This window comes from Scleropages formosus, chromosome 15 (assembly GCF_900964775.1).
Source record: "Scleropages formosus chromosome 15, fSclFor1.1, whole genome shotgun sequence".
Classification (NCBI taxonomy): domain Eukaryota; kingdom Metazoa; phylum Chordata; class Actinopteri; order Osteoglossiformes; family Osteoglossidae; genus Scleropages; species Scleropages formosus.
The window spans coordinates 8693843-8718000 of NC_041820.1; the positions used below are offsets into that span (position 1 = coordinate 8693843).

General features: G+C 43.6%; 1 protein-coding gene across 4 annotated transcripts in view; it reads right to left on the minus strand.

Annotated features, from left to right (window-relative positions):
• The window catches only part of plcb1 (phospholipase C beta 1), a 63156-nt gene that overhangs the window by 13431 nt on the left and 25567 nt on the right, over positions 1-24158 (minus strand). For all 4 annotated transcript variants that reach the window (XM_018733371.2, XM_018733378.2, XM_018733363.2 and 1 more), the window contains exons 4-24: positions 20428-20568; positions 19939-20018; positions 19395-19448; positions 18963-19038; positions 18615-18715; positions 18001-18167; positions 15530-15676; positions 14945-15102; positions 13325-13407; positions 9217-9301; positions 8076-8250; positions 5699-5766; positions 5326-5422; positions 5150-5234; positions 3612-3736; positions 3091-3245; positions 2422-2586; positions 2210-2309; positions 2025-2129; positions 1196-1305; positions 902-1037 (exon numbers count right to left, since the gene is read on the minus strand). In XM_018733371.2, coding sequence (XP_018588887.1) covers positions 902-1037; positions 1196-1305; positions 2025-2129; positions 2210-2309; positions 2422-2586; positions 3091-3245; positions 3612-3736; positions 5150-5234; positions 5326-5422; positions 5699-5766; positions 8076-8250; positions 9217-9301; positions 13325-13407; positions 14945-15102; positions 15530-15676; positions 18001-18167; positions 18615-18715; positions 18963-19038; positions 19395-19448; positions 19939-20018; positions 20428-20568 — 2413 coding nt within the window. The remainder of the gene's footprint in view (positions 1-901; positions 1038-1195; positions 1306-2024; positions 2130-2209; positions 2310-2421; positions 2587-3090; positions 3246-3611; positions 3737-5149; positions 5235-5325; positions 5423-5698; positions 5767-8075; positions 8251-9216; positions 9302-13324; positions 13408-14944; positions 15103-15529; positions 15677-18000; positions 18168-18614; positions 18716-18962; positions 19039-19394; positions 19449-19938; positions 20019-20427; positions 20569-24158) is intronic.

The following is a 24158-nucleotide window of genomic DNA, read 5'->3' on the forward strand; positions in this document are numbered from 1 at the left end:
GTGTGTTTTCAGTGAAGCGTTTCAATAAAAAATAACTCAAAAACAAATACAACACACTAAACGACACTTATGAATTTACTCTTCTCCGTTCCTCATTAACAGTGTATATTCTTACACTGTGGGGTGCAGGTAAGCGCTGTCAAGTCAAGTCGACTTTTGGCAACCAGTCGGTGGGTTTTTGCCATGAAGGAGAATTCAGAACCACTCAGATTTACCAGGGCATTCTTCCACGCACGTCTTTGGATTGTGGGAGGAAACCCAAGCGGATACGGGGAGAACACGCAAACTCCCCGCACGCCGAGCTAGATTCGAACCTACCCAGGAGCTGTGGGCATCAGCGCTACCTGCTGTGCCACTGTGCTACAGTTTTCTACAAAGCCAGTGGCAAATGCTTTGAAAAGCTTCTATTTTTGAGGTCGTACTCAATCATTTACTTTAAAAACCCTTTTGTGTGAGACGTAAAGCTGTAATTTAAAATCGCTGAAAGTTCCTATTTTTCCCCTACATAACACACACACACACACACATTTTCAGAACTGCTTGTCCCATACAGGGTCGCGGGGAACCGGAGCCTACCCGGCAACACAGGGCATAAGGCCGGAGAGGGAAGGGACACACCCAGGACGGGACGCCAGTCCCTCGCAAGGCACCCCAAACGGGACTCGAACCCCAGACCCACCGGAGAGCAGGACCGTGGTCCAACCCACTGCGCCACCGCACCCCCCTCCCCTACATAACAATGCATCGATATTTTAGTTCAACTTTTTTTTGGTTTTTCAGTGGTGTTTGAGACAGGGGTGGTGTGGAGATCGCCGGTATTCCCGCTACACCGACTTGGTTTGGAGAGGTTCTTCGTGTTCCTCTGCACTTGACGGCAGTGTGGGCGATAGGTGGGGCATACCTGTGGACGGGGCCTGCTGAGTCACCTGAGACGCAGGCTTTGGCGCCGTGTTGGCCGCGTGGCTCACGCCGTTCTCCGACGTCACCGGTTTCGGGTCACTTTTGGGCTCCGCAGGCTGATCCGTCCTCTGCTCCACCTGGGCAGAGACACAGTGACGCTCACGGTGTTGTAGTGCAACATTTCATCTGCAATGGGCCAAATGTGGAAAGAAAATACTCCAAAAAACAGCAAAAATGAAAGGAACAAATAAAATGAAATCCATTATGAGATGTATGTAAGACAAAAGAACGGTACCTCCTTGACAACTTCCTCTTCCTCTTCCAAGGTCAAGGCGGCCAGTTGCTTGGCTCTCTGCTCCATTAAATTCACGTATCGGATCGGGTTCGATAGTGCCTCGATCACATCTGTACATAAACACATGCGGAGGGCAGCAATGCAACATGGGAAGAGCACAGAGAACGTCGGGGAAACATCACGTTTATTGATGTCCACACATACTGGTCATCCCCGAATTACGATATCCGACAGTCAATACGCATGATAGCTACCCCAACAACCTTAGTATATTATTTATAAGTCTTAATATTTTGTCATGACATCTAAATAACGACAGCTCCGTCCGCTCTATAGCAGTTCAGTTGGCCGCCCCGCAAGACCCCATGTCTCTTTATCGACTCAACAGGTGTGTCTATCAGAATTGTGTTTTATTTACAAAAAGCGTTTTTATTCAGTGGATAAATAATTATTTTTTCCTCATGCTAGCAAACGAAAATGTGAATACTCTTGCGGTGCAGAAAATACAAAACAAAACAGATTCAGAAAGTAGGGCAGCAATGGAGTAAATAATACCGTACAACATCTATATTGTTATTCATTTATATTAGTATTATTTTAACAGGAATAATATGGGAAATTTGCGAAAAAATAAAACAAAGGCCTATTATACTACATAGCATTTATGCATATTAATTGTTTACATCCCCTTATGGTTTATAATATAATACAGAGTAATGGGGTTTGTGACTTAACGACAAAGTTGACTTTGGACAAGGTCGTCGGAATGGAACCCTGCCATTAATTGAAGATTTGTACCGTAGCTGAGGTAGGAACTTATATAACTTACCGGCAAAGGTGTCTGGAACATAGTCTTTCACTTCGATGTAGACAAATATAGCGGGAAGCACCAGCGATTGGTTCTTCTCGTTCCTGAGGCCAATGTAGCGGTAGCCTGAAAGAGAGGGCCGTGCAACGCAGTACGTGACACGTGTGTGCGATCATACCAGTGAAACACCCTTACGATGGTCTCACCTGGCCGGATAGCGGACACAGGGATGATGCGGTGGCCTATGAATTTGCCACCTTCCTCGAACACTGCTATTCGCAGAGAGGTCAGAGTAGGCAGGACAACCTGCAGAAAGGCAGCTGAGCGTTGCTAACGTACACAAAGCGATCTCCATCATAGCAACCATATAAAGCATACCACTTGTGTTCTACCCGCTCCTCCCGACAGGTCGGCTCACCTTCTTGAACACTATGGGCTCCTCGTCCCACACCGGGTTGATCGCGTTGCCTTGCGAGGTCTTGGTCTTGAAAGCTTTCCTCCTCGTATCGACAGGCAGACCAAACATATCGATTTCTGCATATGTGCCGACTTTCTTGTCTGTCAAAAACTGCCCAGATATAATCTGTATACGGAGAAAATGTCAAAAATTCTTGTTAAAAATTCATGAGTTTTTCGAAAAAGGAACATGATTATTAAGGGCATGCTTTTCCCGGTGACTACTGACAGTTCCCTTTATCAGATATTTTTACCTAAAGGGGAATCATTCATCTATTCATTTGTTCAATATTAACAATGTCTTATTACAAAGATGTCATGATCTGGAGCCTATCCGGGAAGCTTAGGGTGCAAGGCATGGTACACCCAGGATGGGACACCAATCCATCGCAAGGAAAAAGGTGATTGGCTGGTTTCAAGTATGTTGAGTAGATGCTACTCAGGAAACCATTTACACTGTATTCTTTATCTTAGTGCATCTACTATGTGAAGAACCAATAGTTACAATTATGAACTTCCCATCCAAAAATTGAAGTTTTGAATTATGAAGCCTGTCGCCATCAATTCAGTAGCCTGGAGTCAAAACTGACATTTGTAGCAGTTTGAGATCTTATGTATGTAAAATATTCACCTTTACTGATAAGGTATTTGCTACGATTCCATCCACGGTGGTCTCCGTGAAGGGGTCAAAGTGTTTGTCCGGCCTCCTCATAAACTCCGGCTTCAGTCTGTATCCACTCTTGCCGTTGTACTCATACATCCCCAGGTTTAACTGCATAGGGAGGTCTGGATGGAAAAGAAACCCCATTAACATGTCAACTATTGGCATATCCTCATGACACTCAGCCATTCAATTTTTGAGGATATGCCGGTAGTTAATAAGCTAGAGGACGGCTTATTAAGGGCGTTTTCATGCTTTTAAATGATACCACACATTTGGATCTGGGCCTTAGACAACATGCTGTAAATCGAAGAAATAAATCCTTTGCAAGAGGACATATTCCGTTCAGCAGATACAACCTGCATCCATCTATTTCATATAGATGGTGTTTACATGGTGGGTGTGGGCCAAGTACCTAACGAAGTTGTTCAAAAAGACATTTTTTTCTCAGAAAAGGCACAGTTTAAGCAATGCGGTTAGCTTTGGCTCACCGATTGTTTGGAAGTTCAACGCCACTAGTTGGCAACCAGCGTTCCAGAACACTTGAGGCATGTAGTTGGAGGAATCCACGCGTGTTCCCTTCGGATAGATCCTGCTGAGCTGAGACTTGTTGTATCTGAGTGGAAGTTAAGGACAGCACCGGCAAAATCGGGAGCGCTCAGCAAGAGCCCCCCCACCAAGAATTCGAACCCTCAACACTGAAACAAAGCAGGGATATAAGTCACAACTTTGTGTAGCATACTGCAGTGCAATCCTTTAAACATACATCCAAGGCGCAATCAAAACACAAACTCCGGGCAATAATGAAGAAATTGTACCAAACCTGAACGCTTAAACTTGAACCCTTCGTCTCTTGGCAATAGACTCCTAGAGATTGGCAAAGATCAAAAGCGTCCATTTATTTCAAAAGGAGATCAAAGGTGGCACTTTTTACATTCATTTATGATGATAAATTGGAAGGAATTAGCATGGCAAGCTGTGCATGTTAATGTGCAACGAAAAACACTGCATGCTGGAGAAACTCGGGGCATTTCTTTCGAGCGGCGAACGCACTACTGGGCAGAGGCGGCGCGGTCGAGCTTCCGGTGCACACCCTCGAGGTTCGGCCGCCTCTTTCTCTCTATGATGTGTATGTTACCTCTGCGTTTGTGGGCGTTTTCGCACATCATCACAGGGCATGTTTACATTTATTCCTTTAGCTGATGCTTTTCCCCAAAGCGACTTGAATGTGAAGTTACTCACCATTACTTACCCATTTATACAGCTGGGTAATTTTACTGGAGCACTTTTTATAGTAAGTGCTTTGCTCAGTGATACTACAGCTGATGGTGGGGTTCAAACCTGTGACCTTTGGGTCTAAATGCAGCAACACTACCAGCTGCCTCCATGTACTGAAGGGTGTGTGTGTGCGTGTGTATGTGTGTGAATGAGAACGAGAATGGAACATCATCCATGGAGCGTCACCTATCCTTACATTGTTCCTAAAAAAAAAAAAAAATAGAGAAAAAAATGTAATATTAAAACCAGTGGATTGAAGGTCAAGTCTATTTACACTACACACACACACACACACACACACACACACACACACACACACACACACACACATTGTCTGAAACCGCTTGTCCCAAGCACGGTCACGGCGAACCGGAGCCTAACCCAGCAACACAGGGTGGAAGGTTGGAGGGGGAGGGGACACACGGAAGACAGGATTCCTAAACACATTCTTAATAATTGTTTTTTTTTTTTTTTTTTTTAAACATTTACATTACATGAGTAGCTGTGCGAGGGTTTAACTGTTTTTAAACAGTTACAGGTTCGAATAGGGATTACGGCTGTCACTTCTCAATCTTTAGGGTCCTGGGTTCAGTCCCACTCCTGCTCTAATACCCCTGAACCAGGCGTTTACCTCGAATTTATGTGTTGTATAGACGGGAAAATCAAGGCGAATGTGAGTACTGATTAATGTAAAACAGGTAATAAATAAAAGAAATAATTAGAACAAATTCGAATTGTATCGAAAGGATACTCGACAAACTCCACGGGGGTTTTTGTGAGCTGCTCCAGAGCTTTTGTTTCCACAAACGAAGACATCTGGTAACTACGGCTGATTTCTGCAACGCAAACAAGTCAGTGTTTCCTCTACATTCAGGAGCAGGAGAACGGGAAGAGTAGGGACGTTCGCGTCTTGACATGGTCGCTCACTTTTGGAAACCTCGAACGAGTGAAACTTGGTGGGCTGGATGTAGTTGACCAGCGTGGACATCTCCTCCGTGGCGACAGCTTCCCTTCCTGCTGTTCCCTGAACGTGATGAGTCAGCGCCATGATTATGAAATTTCAATGTTAAAATGAAACATTTTCAATTCTGATGACACACTCCATCCTGAAGAGATGAGTTTCCACGACGAACAAGGACAAATAGCTTTTTAACCACGTTTTAACATTCAGCAATACATAAAAATGCCACTGTAATTATGAGCAACATTTTAAGCAATATGATATTACGCTTATTGGCAGAACTGCAGCTGTCAGGGCTGATGAATTATGCTGAAGTCGTAAATGCTTCTTGTACTGTACCTCATCCATGGATTTCTTACAGTCTTCATCGTCGTCGTCATCATCATCACTCTCTGCCTCCACATCCCCTGGAAACAAAGCTGAATGTTAGTTCTGTGGTGCCTTTTTTAAAAAACTATACCCATACATCATGCAGATTGTGTCTATCACCTTAAAATTTTAATATTGTGAATTTACACAAATTTTAAGAAATCCATTTAAATTAATGTCCTGTATTTAAAATAAATGTATTTTATGTATTTAAAATAAGTAAATTAAAATAAATAAAAAAATGTATTTCAGACGAGCTCCCCGGAGGTGTCATTACGCTAACCTATTTAGCAGACGCTTTTCTCCAAAGCAACTTCCAATGAACTATGTAGTGTTATCAGGCCACACACCTTATTGACCAAGGTGACTCACACTGCTAGATACACTACTTACACTGGGTCACTCGTCCATACATCACTGGAACACACTCACTCTCTCTCTCTCTGTCACTCACACACTATGGGGGAACCTGACCAGCATTTCTTTGGACTGTGGGAGGAAACCAGAGCACCCAGAGGAAACGTACACAGACACGGGGAAAACATGCAAACTCCACACAGACTGAGCAGGGATCGAACCCACGTCCTCTCAAACCACCCAGGCACTCCGAGACAGCAGCGCTACTGCTGTGGTCTGTCAGTTACACACAGAGGTAATCCTCCCCAGAATACAGTGGCACCCTGAGGTTCAGGGTTCCAAAAAGTGGTCAAAGCTGGGGTCGCAATCCTTGTGGCTCTCTGTTAAACAATCCAGAGTGCAGGTGACACCGCAAAGAGGAAGAGCATTTCACTGCAGTGCACAATATCCTTTTTTCTTTTTTTTTTTTAAAATTTCGAACCATTACTGTGTGACTAAACACCCTTTGATTTCTTCCTTTCTTCCTCCACAAAATACTATTTAATCAAATCTTCTCCCACAAAATAAGGTCACTTCCTTCTTAGGTACTTTGCGACCGATGATCAGCTTCCTCAGCTGCAACGGCAATGCAACATTAGCGGTTCAAACGTAGTTCGGGTCACAAAGTATCGCCGCGGCATAATCGTGGCGTGAGCGTTTCGAGGAAAATCAACGATAGACCAGTTAGAGGACAATTCCAGTTGAGTTCAATTTAGGTTCAGTTCGGTTCAGTTGCAATTCCGGTTCGGTTCACTTCCCGCAAGCCCGGCAAGGCCAAGGCTGCGCTCTCCCGCTCCATTCATCAGAACTTACCGGAAATTCTAGCAGTGGCTGGCAGGTGCTCTATTATTTCCAGGAGTTATATAAGGATTCTGAATAGGTGGGATCAGCCACTTCCGTGGGCTTCTCACCGTGCATTTTAACATCATTACCCTCCCGTGACACCTGCCGCGCCGCATCTAGAAACCCCCGGTTAGTGGAGCCTTTTAGTCTGAGTCAATAAGCTCCATCTCCCTATTCATGTGGGAGATTTAGCCTCAAGATTGATCCCAATTCATGAATAATTCAGGGAGCGGATCTATTTGCGGAGGTTACAGGATGTCGGCAGTCTGCCTATAGACGTGATAAAGTTGTTACGTTCCTTCATTTTGCCCACACGCCTTGTTTAATAAACAGAGGAAGACGAAGCTGCAGTTGCCGAGACGGCTGATGTGCGTGTCGGCTGTACGAGCGGAGGAACGCGCCACGAGTGCGTAACGGCGCCAGAAGGCGTCGCTGTGGCGTAACCTGCCGCCCTGGCTGTGAGAGTGTCACCCCCCCGCGGTCAGCCGCTGGGTCACAGTAATAATTGATGCACATTTCGACCCATCTGAGAGGACGTGGAAAAACTAATTATTGATTCCGCCCTCTGTCTCGAGATATTTATGAACTGCAGTATTTTGCAACACGAGCCCACCATTTCCACTAACTCGAACCCATGTCCATCATGCATAGAGGACTATTTTGCATATTATATGCTTTTACAAAAAACAGAAAACAATGACATGTACTGTATATCTTTTTTTGATACAGGTGGAATGGTGGAGCAGCGGCTAGCGCTGGTGCCTCACTCTGCTTGGCCCTGCGTTTGGACACAGGTTCGAATACAACTGTCTGGAGTTCGCATGCACTCCCCATGTCCAGGTTTATTCCCAAAGTCCAATGACATGGAAGTTTTGGGTGAACTACAGTAGTGACTTTGAATTTTGTGTGTGTGTTACATTTCTCAATTGCTCACACTGGTGTATCTCACATTGCCTTGGAAAAAAAGAGTCCGCCAAATAAGAATTAACCATAATATCATTACACTGATATAATTGCATCACGTTTGATCTCACCACATTTGCATTCTAATGAGCACAGTTCTTCACAGTATAATACAGCCAGCGTGACCCCGCATTGCTCTGGGTACCTGTACTCGGGGATGAGGGTTCGAGCACACTCGAGGTGTCGCTGCACGCGTTGGAGGCCTGTTCGGCCAGCTTCTTCTTCGCGCTGCCGTCTGAGGGTTTGTGCGACTTCTTGTTCTTGATGAGGATCTTCCCCATGAGCTCCTGCGGGCTGGGCAGAGGGAACCCGGACTCCAGCTGGGGGGAGAGCATGGCAGGTGAACTCAACGGTTCACATTCAAGTGCACCCTTGTATTCAAACACTACGGCTGTAATACTTCTAATATGTGTTCCACCACATTTGCCCTGAAAAAGCTTCCACACACACACACATTTTCAGAACCACTTGTCCCATACGAGGTCGAGGGGAACCGGAGCCTACCCGGTAACAAAGGGCGGAAGGCCAGAAAACGCTTCCAACTAAACGAAAAAGGGTCATGTGTCAACAGTCTATGCACATCTTAGCAGCATAGCTTTGCGAAGAAAATTACAGTAAAAACGGGCTCAAATAAAAGTGCCCTTCAAAAAAATTTTTCTTTTTTTAAACTTTCTTCTTATCGATTATGGGAAGAAAACATTTCCTTGGGTCACTAATATAAATCAATACCCCAAACAAGAAAAAGTGTGGTGTACCATCGGGAGGTTTGAGTAGATACAGAACACAGCGTTCCAGCTTTGAAAAACTGAATTTCCTTGTACAACGGAAGGGTAACCAGGGCAGTAATTGCCTTTGGATTGCAGGGTGAGAACTGCAGGTGGGAGGGCCCCCCCGCTGTAAATGTTATTAGCAATGGGACTGGCTCAGAAAGTGCATAAACACAAAGTTGCAGTTGCACTGGCTGCAGGACTGAAAAGGTAAACCAGCCTTCAGTAAATATTATTCAGGTAACAATTCTTTTTTATGCGCTGCTGTTTACAAAGTCTCTAAAATATTAGGGAAGAAAATGTGAAAATGTGAAAATATATTTAAAGCTAAAGGTAAAGGTCTCTTAAAAAAGAAATAAATTACTGATGGCAAGAAATAAATTTGCATTTGCCAAAAAGATAAGGCTTTTCCAAGGTTAGAAAATTTTAATTTTACAAAATTACAGTTATCCCCGTGCTTTACACTAATTTCATCTGCAGAATGTGTAACCCGAGATTAATGCAGCCATATTTACTTACAGGGTATTTCTCAAGTGGTTCGATCAGCAACGCGTCGCCAAATATTGATCTGCAGTATTCTGCCATCTTGGCCTGCTGCTTGGGGCTGTGAAACAAAATGTCACAAATTCGATTAGAATAATCATAAAAACCAAAAATGATGATAGATTCAATAGAGACGTACCCTTATGAACCCCAGTGGTTTGTCCCTCAATTTCATTTAAACTTCTTGCAGGTTTTTACCATTTTTACCCCTAAGACTACTACTGCCTTCGTAATTTTTCAGTATATTCGTGCGGCATATATAAATAATAACGTTTCACGTAATACACAGTCGGAGATCAGCTTTGGCTTTTTAAAGAATTATTTAATATGAATAAAAAATATAATTTTTAGGATTTTTATGACTTTTTTAATATAACATTTTTTATTTTTATATTGTAAATTTTGCATTTCAAGCAAGCAGCCACCAGAGATGTTCCACTAGGTGGCAATGCAATCTGGCTAAGAGAGGGCTTTCAAACGATACCCAACGAGGGCTGCGGGCTTAGTGGGTTTTCACTGCGTTCTGCAACTGAACAGATTAAGAAAAGCAATTGTTTGGACAGAAAATAATATAACCTTGTATTTGGGAGTGACTCTGGGCCACTAATTTACACTGGCAAAGGAAAGAGTATTTTCAAATGTGCTGAGCCACGATAAAACGGCACATTTTACTATTTCCCATTAAAACTAACAATGCGACGGCAGTTTCAAAGCACAGCATCGCACAATGAGGACTGGGCACTCGTGTGCTGTGTTGTGTAAACATGAATCTACCGTTATTTCTGCAGATGTCCTGCGCATGAAGAGGCGGGAACTGTCCCCGAGTTTCCTAATGTCCTGAAAAGCACTAGGAGGCACAGTGTTATGCGGCCCTGTCCTACACCTGTGCAAAAAACCCAACATTCCTACAGGAAGGATAGAAGGTAATAAGCCAATAAGGTTACAGAAGATGTGTTTTTTCCTGCCCAAATTAAAGAGATACCGAAGATCTCAGTGACGACAAAGACTACTTTGAATCTAATCTAAGATGAAAAATGTCATCTCTACAAGCAAACATTTACAGGATACAATAAGGATTTTCCAAGACATTTTAATATCAATACCGAAGGCAGCATTTTCTCACAGTAAGTTCATTTTAGTCACTTTTTCTTTTCTTTCCTGACATAACTGTTAGTAGAGCCCAGCATGGAAATGTATTATTAATTTTAGAATAGAAGGTCTACGTGAAAGGCGTGTGTCTGAGATTGTCTTCGTCTACAGTTTTTGGGTGGATGGATTTTATCTTGGGTGAAAGAACTATTTTGAAAGCACCAGAATAAACTTGGAACCGCAACACCACCATCCAACCTGAGGCTTGTACATTATGGATGTCCTCAAGTGTCCATCTAAACTGCCACCCAGGGACAGAACGATATCTAGAACACAGAGTGTGTAGCGTCTGCATCTGTTAGAAATGAAGTCACACAGTACATCACTTGGCTGCTCCTAAATAACCCAGCGAATGGAACGGCTGCCAACTGATCCCTGTTTTCGCTCTTTCGTATCGGAGGCTGTCTGCTTTTACTGCTCGGCTTCATCTGTCAAAGGGCACATACGGATAATTTATAGCTCCGGCTTATTTTGCTTAAAGTGTGCACGTAAACACTGAATTAAATTAGAAGGGCACGTCATCAAAGGAAAAGCCTAAAAAAAAAGAAATAATGTCAAATGTGACAAAAACTTGGATACACACGTAAGCAGAGAGAGCAACAGTTCTAGATAACTAATATAAAATACCGTTACGAATTTGGAAAAGATTTGAAGAAGATTCTATATTTACATGATTATTTTGTGATGCAAGAGGGGTGAAGCCTAGCGTGCCTCTTATTCACGCTAAAGACATTTAATGGATGCTGCGTAGTGCAATGGGCCAGGAAGACCTGAATTTGAACTCACGCATCAGGGTTAATGTGAATGAACCTGCCCTGGAGCAGCAGGGTGAACATACTGGAGGTGTTGCCATAGCAATCAATCCAGCTCAACATAAAAGAAAAAAGTGAAAGTCCATTTTTATACAAAAAACAACTTTTCACTAACACCAGCCTTGTTAGACAGGCCTCAGGAATCCCAGGAATCCTATTAGAGCGGAGCATCAGCTAGTCTCAGCACCACCCGCTTGTCAGCAATTAGGCCAAAGTGACTCATGCTCTCACAGAATGACACACGTCCAGTCCGTATGCGGAGCGTCTCGTCTGAAGGCGGTCTTCCTCGCCGGCCGCAACGCAGAGCAGCGGGCAGAGGAAGAACACGAGCGGAACAGGTTCAGCCAGTAAACGAGATCTCGGCCAACAGCCGTCTTATGGTGGTCTGGGGTGAGAGCTAGTAATGAGAGCTTCTCCTTCCGCAAGCCGCGAACGGAGGAACAGCCACGGCAACGCAAAACCGGCGTGGAGGAAGAGCTCACGACCCGCCTTTCAGTACGAGACTCTGCTTCAAAACAGGCTGTGTGGACAGAAAGCATACCGGGGTAAATATTTAGTGAAACCGTTTTTCCAAAAAAATAGAGCTGTCTCATCACCATATTAAAAAGTGAACGGAAATATCCCGGAATTCCATACTTGCTTCACCTCTGAGACACCTGAGATATAAATATAAGCCTCAGATATATATTTGGGTTTATATAAATAGTATAGATATAATTAAGAAATATTTTCTCAGCGGGAATATGCTTGCAAAAACATCTGTTACCAAAAACACTTGAGAAGCAAACTAAAAACTCCCCAAAAAGCAAATAAGGGGAAAGAGCATGCTTTGGATATTTGGTTAAACATAATATGTTTGTGACTTGCGGAGCAATCAAGGACCGTACAAAAATAAGATACTGGAATGAAGAACTGAGTTCTAGTCAGACAGTTAGATCAGCTGCATTTTTAAATAAAAGGCGATTAAGGGGCATCATTTTTACAGAGCTCGCCGGCCCCAGACTATTTTCTGAGCCGAAATAGCTGAGTAAATGAACGCACGGCTAAACGGCTCATCGGCATTCCTCGGCACAGTTATAATTTTTCGCAGAGGGAGATTGTTTAAAAAAGAGGCCACGTGCGGGGGATGAAAAAAAAAAAAAAGAAGACCGGGTCGTGTGAGCTGGAGATCTGAGTTGTACCGTGAAAAACCCTTTTTGTCACTCTTTAAAATGAAGGCCCAACGAGTTAACGCTGCTTCTCCTGAGCACCTCAAGAAAGGCACGCAAACACGGAGAGCCAACAACCCAACTCCCAGGCGCTGTGTCACCCTTCCACTACGCAGTCCGAAGCCATAATCTCTGATTATTATTTGTATTTATTTGTATATCTGTTTAATCTGTGAATAATTTGTATTTGTCTGAGATGTACGTCGCTTTGGAGAAAAGCGTCTGCTAAATGAATAAATGTAATGTAATCGGAAATATACCGTATAACACACACACACACACACAGTCTGAAACTGCTTGTCCCATACGGGGTCACGGGGAGCCAGAGCCTAACCCTGCAACACAGGCCGTAAGGCTGGAGGGGGAGGGGACACACCCAGGACGGGACGCCAGTCCACCGCAAGGCACCCCGAGCGGGACTGGAACCCCAGACCCACCGGAGAGCAGCACCCGGTTCAACCCCCAATATATAATGCAGTGAAAAAGAAAAAAAAAAAAAACACAGCAAATATAACCAGAATAAACACAGACTTGTGAATATGATACTTATCTACCCATTGTCTTTTTTCTTGGGTCCCTTCGATACTATAGTAATACTATATTAATAAAAAAAATATGAGCTACCGTTATATAACAGCGACCTTGATGAGTTTCCCACTGGTAGCTGTTATAACGTGAAAAGGGAACTGGGCGGCAGGACCACTTTGGTGCCATATTCTCTCTACAGGATCTCACGCAAATGAAATGCTCCATATTTCGTGAGAACAATTATGGCAGATAAAGGAAGCGTTCGGATATGTGACGTTCCTGCTCGGTAGCGCCACAGAATGAGCCCACATTCATAGCAGAGCAGCGCTTTGGCGACGCGACAAGAACGAGAATCTGTGGGACGAAAAAGCGAAAGTCAAGACTTACGAGTCCACGTGGTTCTCGAAGGACAATATGACAGGAAAGGGGGAGGTTTTGAACGCGCATTCGGCGATGGCCTCAATAACTTCCTGCAGAAAGAAGAAGATAAAAACTGAGGGAAGTAAAGTCCCTTTTTAATTTATCCAGAGTAAACAGTCACTTCGTCCTCCCTATACCGAAGATGTGCGACATGTCAGCTCCGTTTAAAGAAAAGCAGAATCATAAGCATCCTGCTTTTTGTTCCATTTTATAAATCCTCTCGCATCGAGGAAAATTTTCAAACGCATGATTCGAATCATCTGCCACATTTTGACTCTTTCCCTTTTGAAAGTAAAAATACTGTCTCATGAGCTCTTGAAGCTGCTTACTAGGCTGGCAAAAGCATCTGCCATTTAAATTTGCTCTTCTTCCCGTGTGAAGGATCAGGTCTGTTCATTCCATATGAGAAAGCTTAGCGTTTGCGGCGCCTCATTGAAATCATCTGATCAGACCACCAAATTTTATTGTCCTTAGGAAACTCATTACTGACAAATTACAAACGAAGCACTCAAAAAATGTTTCAGTCTCTTCTTTGCCTAATTAAATTTTGTCAATCTGTTTACAAAATACAGAAAAAGCAGGAAAAGGGAAAGTATTATTTGCAATTATTATATACAAGAATATTTTTCGATGTATTAAATATATAAATTTTTACTAATCTATGTAAAATTCCACCAAAACGTGCTCAAGTACTGAACCGCTTGACCCATACGGGGTCACGGAGCCCAACCTGGAAACTCAGAGCGTAAGGCTGGAGGGGGGAGGGGACACACCCAGGATGGGACGCCAGTCCATCGCAAGGCACCCCAAGCAGGATTTGAACCCCAGACCCACCGGAGAGCAGGACCCGGTCCAACCCACTGCGCCACCGCGCCCCCCTGTGCTCAAGTAATAAAAAAAATATGTAGATAAAATGAAAAAGAAACCAATTCTGTTTACAGAATGGACAAAGGGACAAACACATGATATTGAATTTATTCTTATTTTTATGCAATTAAGGGCGTAGCTAGGAATTCTCAGCCCGCTGAAAGAATTCCTCCCCCCACCCCTCCGAATTAAATAAATTTGTGTAGACATCCCGAGTTTGAGAAATTGATTTTGGGGGTGTCGAGTAACTGGCAACGATATACTGTAACTGTATAATATGCTTGTGGACCCTCTGAATGTGTGGAATTGTCACAAGCATTCACCCCTCTAGCAACCCTGCATGCAGTGCTCACTACTGTCATATGATAATATGTTCATAACATGTGAATTTGACCCGCTGATCCTGAGACAGGCTAAGGACCCCTGTGACCCTGGCAAAGATAAGCGGTTAGAGAAAGTGAGTGAGAGGGAGTGAGAGGGAGGGCAATTTCTGGGGAAGGAGAGATTTGAAGGCATCTGGATTACAGCAGAATTGTGGTACCACATGGTGAGCTCAGCAACGCAGCTGCAAGGAGCCGAATTTGTTGTGAGATGCCAGCGGGACCCGCGAAGCCCACTTTTGAAATGAGAACTGCCCCACCACAGGCCACGGTGTTAGGAAGCGTAGCTGCAGCACCCGTTAAAAGCGATGCTCTTTGCACCCTAGAGCTGTCCGCTCACCTTGAACGAGATCTCGGAGGTCATGGTGAAGCCGTGCGTGATGACGGGCTCCTCCTCGGCCGTGCGGCCCTTCCAGCAGTCGAGCTCCACGCAGCGGCATCCCGACAGCAGCACTTGCCGGTACATCTCCACCGAGGAGTTTCCGGCCAGCTGGCCCGCTGCGCACACACCGATGTCCAACACTCACACTTTCCATCACGGTCACTTTCACTGTCTTTTAAGAATAAGTCGCTAGCAAAACAGGATTCAATAACAGTGCCAGCAGTTAACAAAGACATTAAGGATCTGGATTGAACACTAAAAGGTTGCCACTGTCAAACCCAGAAAACACATTTAGAATGAAAGATTTCAGTGAAATATGATTATTATTATTATTATTATTATTATTATGTTTCTGAGTAAGTCAATTTTGATGAAAGCATCTTTCCAGCACCTAAAATAAATCAGTAATATCTATATATATATATTTTTTTATGATTTCTTGTCCAAGCAGGCCTGTCTACATTCGGTGACAGTGGCAGCTTCGAGAAATCGACGGACGCATGTCATTTTATTTTTAAGTGTTCTAAAGCCACAGGAACCGACCTGAGAGATAAGTGTTGTGCGAGGAGTTGATGAAGTACTGAGACAGCGGGAAGCTCATGTCCTCGCTTTGGTCCAGCTTCTCCGGGGGGATGACCCCGTTTTCTTCGCTGAGGAGGTACGCAGCAAACCCATCCACTGATATCTGTCCTGTAAGGAAGCAATAAAACCAGCTTTGTGAATCAGTTAACGCACTTGACATTAAATGTGCAACCTACTGTTAGACATTGACATAAACCACAAATTAGTTGCGTTTTTATTTCTTTATTTTCTTTCCCCTGTCATCAGTGATCAATAGAGGAAAAAAAAAACTGTGAACATGCTGTATGTTTACAGAAACTAAAAACAAGAAAAAAACCAGTATGTACTTCCAAGAAATGATTGTTCACCTGGAGTCTTGTTCCTGAATATTTCATATTGGGAAAAAGCACACAGGTATATGTCTCAAGTAATAACTTGTAATGGTGAGATCAATGTTCTGGAGCTGGGATAATGGTGCTGGATGTACGATGGGTATCCCCCAGTGACAAATTTTCTTGGCCAATTTGTTTTAATTATGGCAGCTCTTTCCTCTTTAGAACTCTTAGGTAAAATGATTAACTGAGGCCTGATTTATGATAAGGCTTTGGAAAAAGATTACACCTATGGATTTTACATATGGACATATTCAATCTCTTGAATACACTGCGGCAGTGTGATCTCTGAGACACAGCATATGTATGAAGCATAGCTTTTCTTCAGGTGAGAAACAACGAACGCATAATTAATTGAGAGCAACACAAATGAACAACAGCAGCCTTACAAGCATGTCATTTGACAGAAGCTCCAAATTAATCTTAAAAATTGTAAACGCGAATGTTCACGTAAAGAAAAAAAAGTGGGGATGGTATGTGGCACTGGTAGCACTGGTGATTCACAGCTGCTGAGCTGTGGGCTCATATATGGGTTTAAACCCAGCTCAGTCTGGGAGGAGTTTGAATGTTCTTCTCATGTTTCTCTATGTTTCAATGGAGTGCTCTGGTTTCCTCCCATAGGTGAAAGACGTGTTGCAGGTGTGTGTGTGTGTGCGCGCGCGCGCGCTCAATTGCCCTGTGATTGACTGGCATCCTACCCCGCACCCTATCCTTCTCGGACAGGCTTCGCACCACCATGCCCCCGTCCTAGACAAGAGCATTCTGATGGGTGGATGGATGGAGGTCTTTCAACTGCAGATTTTTCTCATTCCAGAATATTTTCCTCTCTCTCTTAATTTTCAAAAAGACCAAAGGGTTAGTCCATCCTCATGGGGTTCATAGCTTACCAGATAATATATGCAGCGGTGCCATTTATGCAGACCTCCAAGGGTTCGTGCTTTTAGGAAAAGGGAAATTCCAAGTGTGCCTGTGAACTGCATGAATGCCGTGTCAAACCCAGCAGGGAGACATTTCTCATCCTTTTTGTCAGAAACGATTAAGAAAAATCGCCCATTTTGTTCTGGTTAGTATGTGTGTAAAGACTGAAATACAGCAAAAGCCTTCTGATACGCCACACACTGCAATTAAAACCCCGTATTTTAACTAAAGCGTATTATTGCGTAGCAGCACTGTGATATTTCAAGAGACATCTTTGATATTTTGTTTTTCCGTTGTATAACATCACTGAAATACAGCTTAAAAAAACTGTGAGAAACATTTTTTTCTCTCACTACAATACAAGTTCATATATGAAAAATAGTGTATGATTACAGATAAATTTTAAATTATCTTTTTAACAACAACTCACTGACTCACTACTTGATCATGGCTTTTGTCCTGTTGGCAGGTTGCAGTCCAGAGGCTATTCCGGAAGTACAGGACGCCAGTCAATCACAGGGCAATCTTACACACACACACACACACACACACACACACACACACACACACACACACACACACACACACACACACACACACACACACCATATAAGGTCACCATTTCACCTGAAATACATCTTTGGAGTGTGGGAGGGAATAAGAGCACCAAGAGGAAACCCACACAAACACTCTGCGTAGGCTGCACTGGGGCTGAACCTATGTCCAATCACATCGACATCTGCTTTTTTGTGTTGAGGTCACAAGTATCACACATTTCTCCACATTTTTAATAGACCGACATAAATTCAGAATTTTTCCGTCCATACAATTTTTAGGCATGTTTTGGTTCAAAACGAATTTTGCGCTTTTTACGGGAGATCTAAGTAAGCTGCATCAGTGGTCGAAATAATCAATCCAAATGCCGTGCTGAATCTCAGATTGGTGGGGTCTTACTTTTAAATACTGAACTCTAAATGGGGTTAGTTTAGTGAAAGGATAACTCATCTAAAAGCAATCAGCAGACATATACAGTATATTTACAAACACGCAATTCCAAATATTGCAGCAGATGATGAAATATACTGTAATAGTGCTATCGCTGTGAAGGTACAGGTGACTGCGAGTGGACACCCAGACACTGACCTTTTTGGACAAGGCTGCTGTTGGGCTCATATTTCTCAATGAGGAGCTGCACCTGGTCGGGCTTTAGCGGGGGGTACAGGATCTCATTGAGCCGGGGGTCACGCTGCTTGTTGTTCACAAAGTCCGTCATCTGCTCCAGCGTGAGGTACGCCCTCCCCTTGGCCCCCCTCGAGAAGGTAGGAGGGTGCTTCTTAGAGAAATTGTGTGTTTTAAGCAAATACAGGAGTCCCGTCTCTCCAGATTCGCTAACCATTCCCCAGCTGAAGCTGTCAGATTTACTCTACGGAAACTTGAGAATTTTTTTCTTCCGTATTTCCATTTTTCTTAAAATCTCACTTCTGAAGTCCTTGTTACACAATAATTATTTACATCTGCAGTGAATGAACGTGTTGAACACACAGGAAGTGTTCTGTAATTACTCTGTAATCTTAAACCCAACGGTGGGAAACTGTTTTTTTTTTTTTTTTTTTTTTAATTTAATTATGGTTATTCTTCTGGAGAAACATATAATCATAATAATATAAACAGAAAATAAGTCGAATGAACACGCTATGATATAAAACCTTTTTACGCAGTTGGTTTTCATGAGCTGCTTATGCAAAATTCAGACTTACTGGTCTGAGAAGATCTGGCTGATCTCTGACCTTGGGCAGATGTTACTGACGAACTGTTTGTACACATCTGGAGTAAAGTCCTCTTGAGGGATGGAGTCATTCTGCAGGCAGGCACAGAGGTTTCATACAAAGGAGCCACTGACGCTGGTTGCTATCCATCAGCGCGTGGAAATAAATACACATTAGCACTGCAGCGTTCCCAAACAAAGCATGTCACTGAAAATATAGAAATCCATTAAATCAGAAAAATATTAATAAGTTAAAAAAAAAAAAAAAACAGTGAATTAGCTACTTTAAAGAATTGACTAAATTAACTTGTGTCATTTGCTGCCTGAGGAGATCCCATACCCTGCCGGAGGGGAGGCCGCAGCTCTCCAGCGCCGTCTCCACACGCTTTCTGTCTGCAGAAAACATCCGATGGATGCTGCACAGAAGGGAACAAACGGACATTCTATCACACCTTTAAACCATAATGCTGATCATTGTTAACATGACATCTTCACACCGAGGAGAGATTTTTATGACAATTCCAACTAACACAGTTGCACGACTTGGCAATAATCTGCTATCAATGTGTGTAAACATTTATATAACCAGTGATCCAGAACATACTTTTACTGCAGTTTCTGGTAGTGAGATTAATATTGGGTTTCTTAATAAATTTTAAAACATTTCCTTTTAAATCTGAGACGTTCCCAGTGTTTAGCAGTTGAAAAGTAAAATAATTACTACTAAAAAGATATGAAGTTGCGATAAATCGACACGCGACGCTCGACTTACTTCTTTACAGGAATACGGCCCTCTGGGTTGAGTTGAAGCTTGAGTCTTGTGTACCTGTTTATTTTTTAGATATGAAATTTTAAAACAAAATAAACAAAGTGATTCACAGATACGTATGTACATACAGTTTCCAGTATTACCAGGCAGCTAATGGCGTAGTGCTTAGACCTGTTGCGTCCAGATCTGAAGGTTGCAGGTTCATGCGTCACCTATTGCTTTGGTACCTTTGACCAAGGTTCTTAGCCGAAATTGCTCCAGTAAAAATCACCCAGCAGGATCAATGGAAAAATGACTGGAAGTGGCTTATCATTGTAACTTGCTTTGGCGTAAAGCGTTAGTTGAATGAATGAATGTAGCTACACGTCCGGTAGCGACTGCATGCTGCAAATGAATTCCGAGTCGAGTTAGGATGGAAATTTGTCAAGGCAGCGGTGACGGTAAAAGCAGGGGCTGGTGTCGGACGTTTGCCACAGTTTGCAGCCGAGGTGTATCAGCTGTTACGCTGCCGTCGGTCTGCACAGCTGTTGCGCCGCCGTCTACTTACGCTTTCTCCAGACAGGATTCCCTTGACATGTTCTGCGCCAGCAGGTTTGACGCCAGGCTAAACAACTCATCTGCCCACTCCTGAATAGCAACAAAACAAAAGCTTTTCTTTCCCCCGAAGTGAAATATCTGATGTATCACGAAGCTTTCGCCACTTTCCATTTCAATGACAATTTTCTTTTTATCGTATTTCATTACAGCGAGTAAATGATTTGAAAATAGAATTCTGAGACAGAGGGTGACGATATGCTACCGCGGGCTGTTGGACTGCGAAATGAAAAAGAGAAATGACACTGCACTAAAGGTATCTGATATTCTTGAGTGTGTTCATTTTTTTATTTATTTTATTTATCATGTTATTATTATGTTTCTTAATTGGAAAAACCGGCCATTTGAATTAACTCCACATTTTCAGCTAACAATGAAATAATGAAAACACTAACACTTAAAACAGTAGTAATTTCCAGTGCTTCGTGTAAAAAGATAATACCTTTGCGACTTCCTCCTGGAAGGCCATGAAGTTCAGGTAGCTGATATTAACCATATCCGGCCCGGTCACCACCGTCAACATTTTGTTCTCTATCCGGCCGACCAGGTTCCCCACGTCGAGCAGCTCTCGCAGTTTGGCTTCCTGAAGGGTAACAGAACATTCTATAAAAACCACAGCAGAAACCTCAGCACAGCACCACAAAACATATTCTGACATATCAAATAAAGACAGATATTTCTTTTATCTTCTAGGAGGTATTGACATATATCCTCAGGATTGGGGCAGCAGTACATATTATAAAAAATCCTCATGTTCATTTTAAAATAATCCTGTTCCTGAATTACATTCCTTCTCAGGGATTTCTAAGGTACCTTTAGCCATTGACACAGTTTTTTTTTCATCATTAATTCTATTCTTCGTATAATTTTTCTTTAACTTACTGTATCTAACTGTAGATGTCTTTCACTGGGATACAATGGGTTAGAGAAAAGGGAATTTTGTAATAATTCCCATTATTTATATTACTGTTATTCCACAATGGATGTGGGAGGAGGAGGGGGCACAGATGCAAAAACCAGCATCTTTCTTCATAATGCATGTTATGAACAATTAACCCACCCTGCACTGAGAAACATGTAATTCGATTTCTAGTAATCGCTTAGCATTCAAAAGCCTCCCGTTAGAATGATTCTGATGTATAATGCATTTCAGCTTCATTCGCACTGCTTCCTCTTGACAGGTTCGTCGGCTCATCTCACGTGGACATGCTGCAATTTTAATTACATGTTGCCGGAGGGTTTAAATCCCAGGAGAGTTCCGAGTACTGTAACCTTGACAAAAGTTCCTAGTAAGAGTTGCTTCTCTTCAAGTATTAAATGGGTCAATTTAAAATGGGGAAAATTTAAAATGTTCCATTATGTTTATTTGGAGATCATGACCACCAAGTAACAGCGCATGTAACAGTCTTGCAACAGACCTGTATTTAAGTGCAAAATTCTTCTACGAAGTATTCAGTTCAAATCCACTCCATTGGTCTGTTTTGATCTTCCTGTATAGTTTGTGAAAAATTGCATGTGACAGTTTGTCACTAAGTGCTGTAGGTGACAACGCCATTTCAGAAATGCTCTCCCGTTCCATAAATATGTAATGCGGCTCCCAGGATGAAAAAGCTGCAGCTCAGAGGTGTACGGTGTCCAAATGTGACATAACATCTACGGGACAAGAGGGAGGCCGGCGCAGAAGAAGCAGCTACAGGGCAGCGTGTCCTCCCAAGTCCACCATTCCTGGGTCACCCGTCAAAGCGAGAACTGGCAGGGGCGAAGGAGCCCGTGTCTTCCTACGCGAGGGAGATGACCTTCATTTTGGTTCAACGTTTCCCTGGCCTTCCAGATCTCACCGAAGCTTCTGACAACTAATTTAAGAGCCCCTGACATACGTATAAGAAGATATCTATTCTCCAGAGCAGCTCCTTGCTCCTCTTGAACCCTGGCCAGGTGAGGCTTTGGGAATGGAGAGAGATTTAATTAGAAGAGCTGTTGATTCACAGCGGGAGAGCGGGGGAAGGGCGGGGTGGTAGGGCGTTCATTCAAAGAGCCTGCACATCGTGTTGCCGGGCAATGAGAAGCAAGCAGTTCGGAGCTTTCCTTATTTTCGCTGTGTAATCCAGAAGCTTCTTCTGGCAGCTTCTGAAACCTCCTGTTGCGCAGCTATTATCTATTTTGACCCTTGCAGGCTGCCGTCGTACGTGCCCGCGTTAACATTCAACATATGTTTGATGCACTGCATGTGCAACGCTGAATAAAGAAGAAGAGTCGTGCGTGGAATCAGACCCAGAATCGCCTCTCACTAATAACAACCTGTACATATACATTCTCGAAATTAGGCAAGTAGTCGGGGGGCACAGCAAGGAGTGCTGCTGTCTCACAGCGCCTGCGTGGTGCAAGAGGAAGCGGGTTTGATCCCTGCTCAATCTGTGTGGAGTTTGCATGTTGCCTGTCTGGGTTTCCTCTGGGTGCTCTGGTTTCCTAGCAGTGTAAGTCACCACGGTGAATAAGGTGTGTGGGCTGGTAACACTACGTAGAGTTCACTGGAAGTTGCTTTTGGGAAAACTAACCAATGTCCACAACTGCTTGTCCCAAGCAGGGTTACGGCGAGCTGGAGCTGACCCAGCAACGCGGGGCGCAGGGCCGAGGGGGGTACCCACCCCGGATGGGATGCCAGTCCGCCACAAGGCACCCCAAGCAGGGCACGAACCCCAGACCTTCCATGCAGTGCGCACTGGCCGAACCTGCCACGCCACCACGCCCGCCCGCTTTGTAGAAAAGCGTCCGCTAAACAAGTAAATGTAGTCAAAAAGCACCCAAGGTAATTCTTTACGAATACATTGCGGATACTTTTTGACTCGCCCTCGCGCGTGCGCGCATGCGTGTGCGTGTGCCCGACATTCCCTCATCCATTTTCACACTGTCGACCCATAGTGCAAAGTGCTGTATGTGGAGTGAAGAGGTGTGCCTTTCCACCCCTAATGTTCCCTGCCGGTGCCCCCGGTCTCTCAAAGGTGTGTAAAACCTGCACTTTCTTCATCAGCTGTCAACCGGCCGACACACTCAGCCGGAATGATTTCTCAACGCTTTCGGTAACACTCAGACACAGCTGCCTAAGAACAAGCAAGAATACACAATCTGTAGGGCGCTAAACGTTATTATGTTGTCCGTTCTGTTTTGTTCCTGCTGTCTACTCAGTTCCTCTCATTTGCATAGGCATGGTATGTAAATATTTACAGCGTCACCAGTCTACATAAATATTTATACATCATCTATAATAACACAGCACAATAACACGAGTACAATAATAGCCATTGCTGCATTATTCGCAGTTATAAACTTTATGATTGTTACTTGATGTCTCTAAAAGACAAAAAAAAAGTGGGTTTCGTAGTACTGCTTATATCCTATTAGGCTCTTTAGCCTCTCAAATTCGAACAACAATCGGAGATCTTTATGTAATGTTCCGGCTTCATACAATGTTATCAGAGAGCTCACTGGGGAGGACGATGAGGGATTTGTCCTCACACATTTTAGCAGAGGCCTGATCCCAATTAAAAAGGCATGTTGGGTGCTGAGCTTGGAGAGGATTATGGCGACTCATCGACAGCGACGCGAGCCACGCAGGAAAGGAGACCCGTGATCAGCAGTCCTGTACATGTCAGTCTTTCGATAATTCAACAAGTAAAGAGTCAGAATTATTCACTGAGACAGGTTTTCAAAGGTAATCACGATGGTTGAAAGAGGAGAAGAAAAACGCTCCTATATGGAGTCGAATGTGAAAAGAAGATGCAGGAATTTGCCCATGCTTTCTGTATGTTATGTTCCCGAAATAGAGCCACTGATTTATGAAACGGCAACGCGGGCTGCAATGATTCACCGCAAAAGGCCGTCTGCTGAGTAGCTGAACACGCTGCGGGTCTAATGAGGCCGGCAAAGTGCAGAACGCAAATGTCCCGGGGAGCGGTGAAAGGTGGAGAAAACCACTGCAAAGCACCGCAGACACGTCCATCGTGGTTTTTTTAGCGTCACAGACGCGCCCGCAACTTACTGACCTGCAACAGATGGAGCATCTGTGACCAACTGTGTCAAATGCTGAACATTTACCGTATACAGTCTGTGATTCCCAGCATTTTCACTTTCACTTATGAAACGCATATTTTGCATTCATTGAACAAAAATAATCAA